Source organism: Wyeomyia smithii, chromosome 1 (assembly GCF_029784165.1).
Source record: "Wyeomyia smithii strain HCP4-BCI-WySm-NY-G18 chromosome 1, ASM2978416v1, whole genome shotgun sequence".
NCBI lineage: Eukaryota > Metazoa > Arthropoda > Insecta > Diptera > Culicidae > Wyeomyia > Wyeomyia smithii.
Window position 1 is genome coordinate 41594806 of NC_073694.1, and position 14199 is coordinate 41609004.

A 14199-nucleotide genomic window follows, 5' to 3' on the forward strand; every position below is an offset into this window, starting at 1 on the left:
CATTGCAGCAATTATTGCGTCATGAGGTGAATTGCCAAATGCTCCTTATATATTAAGGAACGCTGCAAGTGAAATTTCTTTTGATGCCAAAGGTTTCTCTTATTTTGTAACTATAGTATGAAGTGCTTTTACAAAAGATTGACCCTCCCGGTATGCGAATAGATATTAGCTAAGAGGAGTTTCAGAAAATTATGATGACTTTCTGTGTTCACCGCTTATTTTCTCCATTGTTTTTTTAGAAGAACTAACGACAAGCTGATTGACCTAAAGCATTTTGGTAATGTTCTGCTCCTTTAGTTGGTCTATGGGAAGAAAGATAACCCGTACTCGTTGCCACGCTCCCGAAATATAACCTAAAGTTAAACTTGATTGAAGGAGTTGTGTTAGAATTGGTATTAGATCAGTTCTCTAAACTGCTTCGTGTTTTTCTGTCCTAACCTTACCTTACCAAACTATCCAAGCCGTGGTGTGGCCTTTGCTGTACGTAAAAGTCGTCTTCATTCCACTCGGTCGTTGGCTGCAGATCGACAGCTTTACAGTCTGTGCAGAGTCAGTAGGTAGCCTTTCACCTGATCGTTCCACCTTGCCCGCTGTGCACCTCTTCGTCTCGTCCCTGACGGATTGGTTTCAAGGACCACCTTTACCGGGCTGTCGCCCGACATCCTTATGACATGCCTATAGGATATAGGCTATAGCCCACCGCAACCTTCCAATATTAGCGCGTAGATGGCTCCACATCCACAAGCAACTCCTGCAGTTCGTAGTTTATTCGCCTGTTCCACGCTTCGTTCTCTATCCACATTCCACCGAAGAAACTGAGGGCAACACTTTTCGCTCGATGACCGCAAGGGGCTTCGGATCTCCACAAGTATAGTCCATCTCCATGTCTCATGGCTACTTTGGGTTGTAATATTATGTTGTACAGATGGATTTTGTTAAGCAAATATTCCGATATTTTATGATGATTCAATACCTTAGGCGACTGTAAAATATCTGAACTGGGTCAACGGATAATGCGGTTGTAACGATTGCGATAAAAAATGAACATTTTTGCGGATGGTTTTGTAAAAAAATTCTACGCCCTTGCGAGTGGCCTTCTAGTAGTTAACCGAAACATTCGCTATGGCGGACAAAAACATGCGTGTAGACAAGTTTTCGAGTTCTTTCTTCGTTTTATTTATCAATTCCTCCTCAGTCTTAGCGACAAAACTGTTAGAGTAGATCTTTCCATTCAGGTATCAGATGGGACGCAACATGGGTACTACATCGATATCTAGCAGCTCCATTTTCTCCAACGATCGCTTCAAGTAGTGGGCCAAAACACCGTGTTTTCGGCCTTATGGTATTTCTTGATTAATGACGCAACATCCGTCAAGCATTTCCGGAGCGACAGAAGAGCGGCTTTGACATCCCGTTGATTGTAAGCCACGGCAGCACTTGGTGTGTAAAATGAACTACACCTCGGTGTTCACTTCCTTCGTGGGGGAAGTAAAATACGAAGTGCCCTGCCAGTCGTTGCCATCCAAAGTGAGACAGGTCGCAACGTCCACCACCACCACCACGTCGTGATATGCCAGGAAAATCGACTAGACCATCTAATCAAGGCTCTGCCGCTCCATCATTGCCTTGTCGCTCAGGGTCGTCGGCTGTCTGGAACCAAAATTTCCTACACCTGTGAAAAATACTCAGTTTACTGAGCCACCACATAGATCAAATAGCGGTCGCAGTGGTTCAGACTTCTACAAGGAAAAAAGCCAAATACGTGTGCAAAGTTCCATTTAAATATAAAATGGTCGATTTTTTTTTCGTACATCCTGATAATTTAACCGCAACGCAAACTCAAACGTCCTCCCTCCCTCATGCGTGTCTTCTTCTTTTTTAACCAAGTCCAGATTATTTTTGGGTTGGGTTGGATCAATGTTGTTGGAAATTAGTTTTTTTCTTTTCAAATTATTCATATTCTTCTAAAGGGTTACTATATCTGTATTAATAATCAGTCCTGACTCTATATAATAATCCTACTATATCTTACTTAAATAAATCGACCAGCTCCAACCGATGTAGGGGCATGAAGTTGTACCATCAACCATGGTTTCAAATATTGAGCATTTTTTAACTCAGTACGTTGATGGAAAATGAGATTAAAAAAACTTACTCATGAAATACCGTCTTCTCTTCTCTTTCACATATATTCAAACGTTGTATCATCTGTAAATCACGTTAAATAAATAAAAATAATCTATTCTCTGTCTTTCCATGTCTTTCTTTCACACATCAATTTTTACCTTGAAAATATTAATAATAAAAGTGATGAGCATAGTGAACGTTTTTATTCATGAATGCCGATTTAATGATGATATCAAAGCTTTTGAAATAAGTCAATCGAAACAATGCTTCAGTGATTGAGCTGTTCTAAAGTTGTTTAATTCGAATTAAACTGGTTAAGAACATGAGAAAGTATCAATTTTCATTGAACCAGAGAAAGAAGTTTTGCTGTTCAGTAAATCAGCTTATTTAACAGCGCAAAATCTAGTATAGAAAACTAAAAGTTATATAATAGAGATTTTCCGTTGACAAACACAATAATAACATGCTTACAGCCTTGTCACTCTGCTCTTCAAAAACAAAATATATATGAGGATCGAATTTAGAAAATTAAGACACCGTACGGGTAGGTAACATTTTTACGAAAAACAACCTCTATATTGAATGATGTATGCTCGTATTCGTATCATTCGGAAGGTTCATTTCGATACCAACGCTTTGAAAACATTCGCCAGCGAAGGCTGAACTCTGGCGTAATGATGTAAATATCTGCATGTTTTGGCTGCTTGCTAATATTCCAAATAAACCTTCACCTCCCACTGTCGTTGCACTAGCGAATTAGACTTTTTCTGTAAAATGTACATATTTCAGTAGAACTGCATGCTAGTTCCGAACGACTAATCGATCGTACCGGTGGACGATTTCCGATCCACTTATCGATTTTTGTTTGTTTTGTTTCTTTATTTCTTTTCGATTTGTTGTGCTTCGAATGTGTCTACAGCGACCGGAAACGATGCTTCATCGCCTTTCGGAACAACTGTAAGCTACGTTCGGCCGAACGGATTCGTTCGAAGTACAATCCGAAATCGCTCGACTTCAACGGGTCCGCGGCCAACAAAGTGAATGGATCACCACTGCAGAAGAGCCAGCAGCAGCAGGAACGGCCAGCAGCCAGCACAAGTGGATTTTTGAAAGGGAAAAATTTGCTGAAGAAAATTAATAGCTAGGGGTAGAAAATGTCATAGATATCTTATAGTATGCACCTTGTTATAATACACATATTTTCATGTTCAGTTACCATATTTAATAAATTATATTCGACGGATTTTTTCCTATGGGTACTAAGAAAAAAATTAACTACATATATCATTAGGTTTAGTTCTACATATAGAAACAGTTCCTCGTTGATAGCAGTAGAAAAACTTAAAAACTTGTTTGTTATTAGGTGACAGATTTGCCTTTTCTCCATTATGTGGGACGAGGTGGCATCAAAGTTTTATGCGATAAGCTCACCATAACAAAAAACCACCATCACATACTATACATTACCGAAGAAGTCAAACACATCGGAAACGTTCGAGCAGTATTGAAACTGCTGAAATGGCCAGAAAATTTGTCCTCGAGCATTGTCAATAAATGGTGTTCACAGCGATTTGGTCTATCAGAGTGACAAAACGTGATTGGCATCCGATTGGGAAGTTCGAAATCGTACCTTCAGCTTTCGAATTGCTGCGGTGGAGATTTTGGTATGATGTGAAAACCTTTTCACTAGAGAGTTCAATTCAAACATATAGGGGAGAATCTTTATTGATTAAAGTGTAAAAATACGTTCATTCTCGAGCACAATTAACTGTCCAGTACTTTCATATGTGGTTTTGAAATTTCACAAAGTTTTCAAAGTATTATGTCTTCAGTTTATCTTTTGTGTTTGCTGAAGGTGGTCTCGGTGTACGAGTGTGTCCGTTTTTAATGATGAACGTAATAATTGTGAGATTTTTCGACAACCGCTAGGTTAAAGTAGAATTAGAACAGCCGATGTCGATGTGTTTCTTGCAATACGTTTAAGAATGTGTGAAGCAGTATATTTTAACTATAATCCTCTTTCAACTCTCTTTTTTTGTTGAATAATTAGTAATGTTGAAGAGAAGCCTTGTTCAAATGACTTGCGGTCATGCCAAAACAATGTTGAAGGTTGCTGGAACACAGTTGTAGGTAGAGTACCACGTCACCGTAGAACAAAACAGCTTGAGTGGAATTGAATCCTGCTCGATGAAAATGTTATGTCAAATTCAAAATTTTATCCAGAGTTAAAAACTTATTTTTAATGATTCGATACGTAATCGTCCCTAAAAGGACGGTTGGTTTTAGTTTTTACAAAGCTAGGAATTGATCGAATTATGCCTTTTTTCCCGTTTTCTTCGGGAGCAGAACAGCTTGGATGTTCAGCAAAACACCTCCCTGGGCAGTAGTGACACCGGATAAAAGCTTGTTCAATTCCTCGTCATTGCGGATTGCCCACTGCAGATGTTGCGGGATGGTTTTGTGATTATCTTTCGCAATTTTTACCGCCAATTCCAACACTTCTATAGCAAGATACTTCATTAGATCGACCAGATTGACAGGTACTCTAGTATCAACGCGCACAATTTCCATTACACAGTAGACGATGAATACGACTTATAGTAAAATATAACCCAGCACGTGCTGAACGGAACATTGTCTTTTCCATGACTATTTCTCCTTTGTCACGACCAAACAATGTAACCCTCGCAGCGTAGGCGATAGAATGAGGGAGTTTGTAAAAGAGTACGAACTGCGCTGCACACTGTTTACAGGAATATCGACGAACGATGTGCGCGAGCTACATTAGTTTTTCGTCAACTGCATAACCATCACCAAGCATAACAAGTGGCAAAGCGGCCTAGACTTCCGTACATTTGCTATTGTCAAGAGAGCCAGCCAAGCAATGCATCGTGAAAACACCAATGGCACTTCTTAGTGCTCCAATATAGTTTACCCATCAACTTGAAGTTGTAAAATAGCGTGGGTAGAACTGAACTGAATTTTGCTTTACAAATAGAAATTGTTTTAAAAATCTTTAGCAACGTTTTGGCGAGTGGCAGAAAAAGAATAACTACTTCGATTAAATAATTTTGAGACGCTAAAAAGTGCCATTGATGGTTCACAATAGTGACACAGACAGGATTGTATAATTTATTGTTGTTGTGGATTGCCATTTGCTGATGAAACGGGATGACTCTTGTTTTTATTTTTGGAAAACCCATATTAAGTGGTATTCGGTCATTCCAAGTTGTTTTCCAGAAACCGAAAGTCGTCATCTCTAAATTCAAAATGGTGTCTGAAGTCGATTTTTGGCTTTTGTGCGCCATAACGTTTACGGAAATTTCCCTTATTGGGTGGTAATAGGTCACTTTAGGCTGTTTTTCAGAAACCAGAAGTCGCCATATTGGATTTCAAAAGCAATAAGATATCTGGAATCAAGTTTAGAACTCTGTGTCATCCCGCTGATTAGACTGTTTTCAGAAAAAAATGGTTGCGTTTCTTACCTCAGAAAACCTCCACATACCAAATTTGATTCGATTTGTTTTCGAGTTATGCAAAAATTTAAGTTTGATTTGTATAAGGGCCCTCCTTTCTAGAAGAGGGAGGGGTGCCGAACCACCATGAAAATATTTCTTTCTCTCACCACCACACGCCAAATTTAGTTCCATTTAGGTACTTGATTGATTCTTGATTTGCGAAGAAATTTGTGTTTTATTTATATGGGAGCCTTTTTTCCAGAAGAGGGAGGAATGCCGCAGCGCCATGAAAATTATTTTCGCCCCCAAAACACTTAACATGACAATTTCGGTTAAATTTGCTTGATTAATTTTCGAGCTGCGCAAAAATTTGTTTTGACGTGGGACTACGTCTTTGTTTTCTATACTGATATAATTCTGTGAAATTGGAAATAAAACTGGCAAATGTTGTGTCAGATTTCAAACGATAATAACAGCATAGACCCATGATGGATAACACAAACTAATATGTTTTTGGATAGATAAAATGCTAAACAAATTTGTAATACGCTAGTTATCATTATTTTTTCATTGCAGAGCGGTAAAAACCGATGAAAAGTGTCAAGGATAAATTTACGCGAACAATGAACCAATCACATGCGAGCATTCCTAGCACAGACGACTTGAATAGACACGAACCATTCCCTGATATCCTCTGTATCAATATCCAAAAAAAAAAAAATTGACAGAGTCTCCCCGTTCCTATAGGTCAATTTATTTTTGCTTCCATAAACCTAGACTAATTTGATGTCTCGAAGGTAAAGGGTTTTCGAAAAGTTTGAAACAACCCCTTTCCTTGAACAATTTCTAAACTTATTTATAGAATAGTAAGAGCCGGTGAGTGCTTGTGAATTTTTTGTCCATTTACTAGGATCTATACATTTCAACATTGTTAGATAAATTTTTTAGTTTTTAAATTTACAAATGAAATAAAATACTTGTATTAGCTGTCTTCGTAGTACAGTGAATGTCAAATGAAACGGGGTATTTTCTTTGCCATCAGAAACCTTCACATGGCAAATTCGGTTCCATTTGCTTGATTAGTTCCCGAGATGTGCAGAAATTTGTGTTTCATTTGTATAGGACCCCCAACGTACGGAAATGGGAGGGGCGTTGAACCTCCATGGGCTTATTTGTTACTCCCAAAAACATCCTCATACTAAATTTGGTTCTATTTGCTTGATTGGTTTCCGAGTTTTGCTGAAATTTGTGTTTCATTTGTGTGGAACTCTTCCATTTTAGAAGAGAGAGGGGTGTAGGATTGCTATAAAAATATGTTTCGCCTTCAAAAACCTTCACTTGCCAAACTCGGTTCCATTTGCTTGATTAGTTCCCGAGTAGTGCAGGAATTTGTGTTTCATTTGTATAGGACCCCTCTCTTACAGGAATGGGAAGGCTGATTAACCACCATGGTCATACTTTTTACCCCTAAGAACATCCTCATGTCAAATTTAGTTCTATTTGCTTGATTGGTTCTCGAGTTGTGCTGAAATTTAAGTTTCATTTGTATGGGACCCGAACGTTCTTAGTCACCTTTTTCGGCCCCTAGAACGTTTATGGACAGCATTTTACGTCAATCGGCTCAGTAGTGTTGCCTAAACGAATCAGACAGACGGACAGACAGACAGAGCTGCATTTTTATATGTTTGGTTCCCACACTGAAAGCAAGAAAACAAGACATACGAACTAACTTTTATCAGTATCCAAATGACTGCAAACAAAATCATTAACATGTTCGGACAAGTTTAGTAGTGCTGCAGACATGCCTATATGACGGTGCTTCCCACACAGACGGGAGATCCAATATCTAGCGCTGTGGAAGGTGATCTTCAAACAACATTGTGGTCTGCCAGTTTCCTTCGTTGATCCGTCCGGACGGCTGCAAACAAATTAGCGGATGTTGCTGGTTAACCCTATAGTGCCCAATGCCACCTTTAGCGGGTTTCAGCCAAGCCTCTAAACAGCTTCAATAAATACTTCGAAAATGTTGATAAAGATTCATAGTGATTATACCGAAGTCCTAAAAACTAAACTTGGGCACTAGAGGGTTAACCCTCTAACGCTCACAATGTTTATCATAACGAGAAAATTCAAGCTGAACACTTTGTAGACTAACTAAAATTACTGTCAACTGTAGTATATTGAAGAAAATGCCCAGTGATGCTCTGAGGCAGCATATAAAAGTTTATGGAACAATCGTATGCACAACAAACTAATTTATGTCAAGATATGATGGTTATAAGTCTTGGTGCTTTAGAGTCACCATGAGCGGGAAAGGGTTAAACTATACAAACATATTACACTAAGATCTTTCATTACGCGGGGGTTGCTTTGTAACGAAGAAGATCGTCCTAAATCCTGGTTTGAATATGATAGCGGTCAATTTAGAGACCAAAACCAAAAAAAAAAAAAAACAAGATTTACACCAAAAATTGTGTTTTTTTTTTAAGACGGGAATATGATTACTGTTGCTTTAAAACAAAAAAACGTGATTGAATTGAGGTCGATATCTTGTACCATTTTTGAGTAATGGAGGAAGGCAACCCGCATAATAAGACCTCACTGTATAGACCATCTCACCGAATCTCTTTAACCTCACTTTTCTGACAGTTAGTGGTAACTTTGTTTACATTTTAGACTTTCTGCTTTTTTTTGGAGGAGCAATCGTGAAAATGCTGCTCAATTTACAATTGTTATTAATGTACTGGCACCTGACGCACAATATTTAACCCTCTAGTGCCCAATGCGTCGAACCTCTAAAAAGCTTCAATAAATACTTAAAAAGTGTTTATAATGATTCATGGTGATTTTACCGAAGCCCGTCTTGAAATTAACTTGGGCACTAGAGGGTTAAAGGGCATTTTTGTAACAATTGAAATGATCTGCTATAATTGAGAGCAAAACTGCATCGCCCTAAGTTAAACAAAGTTACCAGTAGCTGTCAAATTCAGATGCGTGACGTCACCGTGTGATGGTCTATTTGAAATCGCCGTCTGCTGCGCTGCGACTATCCGCGGCTCTGCATGCTCCTTATCGTCTAATTTTCCAGTGAATCAGCAACTGATTTTATAGACAATGAAGACTAAACTCGTGTATGTGTAAGTTGCCAGTAGTCCCAATCGTGAGCGTTGCTGAGACTCCCAGCTTTAGGGTCAGCACGCTTATCCTGGGTTTTTCGTGGGTTATTCTAGAAATACTAGAATTGCCGACGGAAAAACGGTATTTAGCTAATTACAAATTTTAATCTCACCAACTCTTTTATTTTGTGGACTCTTACTTAACTTCTCTTTTCGGGGCCCCTTTTCTTCTGCTGCTACCACCACTTTTCAATCTGCTATCGGTAGCACTCGAAGTTAACTACCTTTGCCGCCAACAACCGCAACAATTCCGCGACCTTTATCGCCTTTGCTAATGAAACATAAGCGTCTGAAACTTGCAGTGTGGCGTAGGGCAGCTTGGCATTACCTGTTGTCCACAGTTCAAACTATTGTTCACAGTTATGTTCGCTCTTCACTCTTTCAACTCGCTACTTGGTATCTAACATTTATCTGGTTTACTATCTGCTCCGATCTATGAACTTTTGAAGAGTGATCTAAAACTTGATTCTTGATCAGATCAACAGGTTACTGCCCTACGCCATCGGTCACTGCCCTCACCAAGTAAATAAGCCTCTCTCTATCCCGCTAGATCCTATTTAGTCATCGGTCCGTCACGGATTCATTTCGCCTGTCTCCTGATGGCAAAATACACTAACATGATGAGGGACAACACCAAACATAAACAAAAACTTCCCATCTATTAAATAAAGACAAATAAAACTCAAAATGAACTAATCTTACAAACCTTCTGAGCGGATGCTACCAACGTTTACACATGCAAGCTTTAATACGTGACTACTGAGAGTTATGCTTCCGGTAGGCGTGTCGTTTTCGGTTTTTCAATTTGCACCCCTTTGTTGACGTAAGACGTCATTCTACGTCAAATAATTCGAAGTCAATTTGTAACATAATGTACCAGGGTGCCACTCTGTACACACTTAAAATTGGCCGGCAAACCCGTTACAGGGCGGCGAAGTATCTCTAACGGATTTTCGGATCTTTACTAAATAAAATAACAAAAAAAAAAAACTTATTGGTTCATTCCGTCCTTTCTCTAGCTTTCGTTGGTGGTGATAAGTTCCGGATGGAGACGTCCGGTGCTTTTTCCAAGCTACTCCTGCAACTAGCGGTAACCACCAGCAGCTGCAACGATTGTTTTCGGCGTGATGCTGTCTTCTCTACTACTTAGCACTTACAGGAGGGAAACCAATCGCTTTGCTCGCCCTATTCGGTGAACAAGCACCAAAACTTAAAGAATTTAACGTGGAACAGCGGCACAACCTTTGCTGGACACACAACTAAACATGATACAAATGAGCTCGAGGTAGAAAACTCGCAATAGCTGCCCCCGCTGTCGACCAAAACAAATCCGAGACATCGTAGTCAGTACTCAGCACACTTGTTTTTCACAGCTAATCAATTCACAAACAAGACAAAAAAAATATCAAACCTAACTAACGCGGCAATATTGTTCACAAATGAAAAAACAAACGAATTTTACCCAATTTACATAAACGATATTCAGCGCAAGTGGTGAGCAGATGTCATGTTGGGTACACGTTCTCAAGGAAGTACCTATCTGAATGAGGGCAATTTTCACTTGTACGCTCTTGCGGTACCTAAAATTAGAAATATTTTTCACTCGATTGGAACAACCGACTACATGTTTGAACCTTTCAATGCGTTTATCTCATTTTACTATTTTGTAACATGTGATGCAGAAAAAGGGAAGGTAGTTTTCGTTCGCCGTATTTTTCCTTAAGCCTCAAGATACCCCTAAGAAACGTTAAAGCCTAAAACCATCCTTTTGAAAAGGATTGAATATTTATCCTTATCCACTGGAGGACAGCATATTTCCACAGTATCCCAATCAATAACATCTCCACCCACGTAAATTATCTCCTGTATTTCAACGCAATCGAACAATGCAATCGCACATACATACCCACCCGTACACAAACATCTGACCTCGTTAACGTTTAGCAGCCACAAGGCCAACAGTATTATTATTATTATTTCACCATCCTCGTTAGTTTGCTGCGAAATGTAAAGAGGACTCTGCCTCTGAGAGGCTTCCGATTGGGTTGTCCGCTAAGCGCTATCCGGGCAAAGGAAGTGGAAGTAAAAATAGACACGCTCGGTTGCCTGTGGGGTTGTGATCCATTCTCATTACTTATAAAAATAAGCATCGAGCAATCAATGAACTGTTTGCCATTCCGTTGGATGGTTTTCCAGCCTCGGCAGTAGAGTGTGACGTAAAAGTGTGCCTTTATTTTCTCCGAGCGGATGACAGTAGTCTAGGCATGTGACGTGCGGAATGGCCAACATTCAACAATAGGATTGCAATCGTTTCTCTTTTTCAGAATAACTTTTCCCTGTTTGCCTGGCAGTGGATTGGCAGACTTAATGCTTTTGTGCTGGTGGTGGGATGATTTCTATTGAGCCTGATCGATACCATTGTTATCCTGCTCGAGCTAAAGCAATGTTCAAAATGAAAAGGTGGATAATGAGGCTCTCAGCAGCATTTTAGTACTCTGCAGCTCGCTGCCGAGGGACATGCCGTCAATTCGTCGTGAAAAGTAATTTGTTAGTGATTAATTTGCTGATAACGAACGTTTTGCCCACTGGGATACTGAAAACATTGCGAATGAATTTGGCGTATAATTATTTCATTCGTTTATCAGATTGTATGACACGATTAGGGATTGTTTTTATGATCGAACATGAACAAGCACAACTTTCGTTACTTATTAAATTTTTTCCATATTTTCAGACACAACGAAGATGGCTCTTATACCTACGGCTACGAAGGAGCGGACGGATCATTTAAAATTGAAACTAAACTCGCGACCGGTGAAGTCAAGGGAAAATATGGATACGTTGATGAGAGCGGGAAGGTGAAGGTGGTAGAGTATGGCGCTAACAAGTACGGCTTTCAGCCATCAGGCGAAGGCATCACGGTTCCACCGCCAACTCTAGTCGATGAAACAACCGGGAAGGATGCGCTGGTTGATTACGAAGAAAATATTCCTGCTCCTCGACCTCAGGTAATTTTGCTGGTTAAATATTGAAACACGTTCTTAAGCTTCATCTACGATTCAGAAACCTCGGCCATCGAAACCGAGATACCAAGAAGAAATTCAGCAGCCGCGTCCGCAGCCGCAGTACTATGACTACGAAGAGGAGCAGCAGCAACCTCAGCAACGTCAACACCAACCTCAACCACAGCCGCAATATCAGCAAGCTCAGTACGTTCAGACCTCGCATTTCGGTCCATCTGCTGGACCTGCTCCTGCACCCCAGAGAGCCCACATCCCAAATGCAGTCCCCATCGATGTGGTTTATTCGCCAAAGCAGAGGCCTGCTCGCCCTGAACCAGACTACGATACTCGCCCGCAAACTTTCCCCAATGCAGCAGGTCCCGCGCCGAAACCGAAGATCCGTTTTTCCGCACCGGCTTTCGCTGCCGCTAGTCCTGCACCGCTTCCAAAGTCGAACGTAATTATTAGTGCTTTCAAGTTCAATACACAGTAGACGCTTTTACCAAAAACACAGACACACATACAACACATTCCATATCCGCACAAAACGCTCCCAATTTCATATGCTTATGAATCGTCCATGTCGCCATTTCAGTTCGCTCCACAGACCTCCTTTGCACCCCAACCTGCTTTCGCACCTCAGCCGCGGCCGTCTCCAGCCGTCTATCAGCCAAGACCCGCGCAAGGTCGCAGCACCAGCGTACTGGATCAACTAGCTAAGGACTACGCTCTGCCGCAGGGAGGAGCGGCGCCGTTGCATGATATCTCCTTCGGATACTACTGAGCGCGCAAACCAAGAAGTGGAGGTTTGGGATGGCGTTCAAAGAACTAACTGTTGCTCATTTCAATCCTGGTTTAGTCCTAGCGATGCTAGGACCAATACTGCCATTGTAAGCCACTACAAGTGATCCGTGTTATAGTATCCTTCTTTAGACTCTAGACAGCTCGGGGAGAAAGTTGGGTGTACACTCAGTGAATGGAATGAATAACATGCTTTTAAGTGATGATGAAGAACTGATTATATATTAATAAAAACTGAGGAATGATGGATCATGATTTTGTTTTTTTCTTTTGCTGTGAAGGTCTGTTTGCACTTTTTCTCTTAGGTTATTTATTTCGTTCAAATAAACAATAACGTCCACATTTTCGAGCTTAGTATTCTTTATTAGGACCTTTTAAACAGTTAGAACAAATTAGAAACAATTAGTCAGATAATGACCCTCCAGATTCCTGTGATACTGGATTTGGGTTGTTGAGCTGTGTTGGCGTCCAAACTATTTGTGTACACCATCGTTGTCGGCAGTTACCAGTGACTCTAGGCATACAGACTCATCGACCTTCTTGATTTCATGACCACCAACTTGTACTTGGAGTAGGAGGTTAGCACTGTCTTTTCGTGAACCCCTTCCTTTCATATACTTGGTCTCCAATGCACGTCTAGGGTACGTTTTAGGGATTTTCTTCCTTCAGTATTTTCTTACCTATTGTCTATCTTTATTCGGCACTGGAATTAGTTGCATCTGATTTCTTGAGTACTACGTTTTGGACGTTCGCCTGTAACACTTCACGCCCTCCGCCTTCAGGATTCGGAACACAGTGCTCAGCGACGTGTCGCAGGTTTTGCCAGCTGTCTGGTGCTAACGCCAATAATGTTCTTAATCGCAGCTTCCGATTGCTGCCTTTTGGTGGCGCCAATTCCGCTCTGTCGGTACGGTTTTTTGTTGTTGGCCATTGGCCTTCCATGGTAGAAGCGAGCGATCATGTTCTAAATGGTGGGTTTCTTGTAGCTCTCCATCAAAAAGTGCCTCGCTATTTCCTATGTCGGATGCTGTCCAAGGTGCCAACCCTTATCGTGGATAAACCCGGGACGAGACATGAGGCATATGAACGCTAGGCATACAGATGCGAGGTATAATGGATGTGAGCCATAATGGATACGAAGCATACTGCCATAAGGCATAACGGACGCGAGGCCGAATGGACGTGAGGCCGAATGGACGCCAGACCGAGGGGACGCAAGGCCGAATGGACGCAAGGCCGAATGGACGCAAGGCCGAATACGATATTGTTGATCGCATGAGATCCAATTATCGTGACTATGTGTTCCGGATTTGCAACATCCATTCCGCAGCAGAATCTATTGAAAAATATGTTGCACCCTTGCTGCCCATAAAAGCATAAAAGTCCCATATGGAAATGTTCACAGTTGAGAAAATTGGAAATTAAGTTGTAATCCTGAATTTATAGCAAATAACTATGATGGGACTCGTTTGTCTTTAATTTTTCTCTATATACAAATAATGAAAGCATATCTGTTGCCACGCATTCTGAGACGACCAAGGCATTTATAATTTTTCCTTGTTGTGTCTGTCATGTGAACAGTTTACTTTACTTTAAGTTTACTTTAATCCAACATAGAATTGCAATATAGCTATT

The 14199-nt window shown here is 40.6% G+C and overlaps 1 protein-coding gene across 1 annotated transcript in view; it reads left to right on the top strand.

The window, feature by feature from the left end:
- LOC129717817 (tyrosine-protein phosphatase non-receptor type 23) overlaps nt 1–12819 on the top strand; it is a 54090-nt gene extending 41271 nt beyond the window's left edge. The window contains exons 3-5 of the mRNA XM_055668001.1: nt 11496–11769; nt 11825–12220; nt 12359–12819. Coding sequence (XP_055523976.1) covers nt 11496–11769; nt 11825–12220; nt 12359–12547 — 859 coding nt within the window. The 3' untranslated portion in view covers nt 12548–12819. The remainder of the gene's footprint in view (nt 1–11495; nt 11770–11824; nt 12221–12358) is intronic.
- Nucleotides 12820–14199: the final 1380 nt, after the last annotated feature.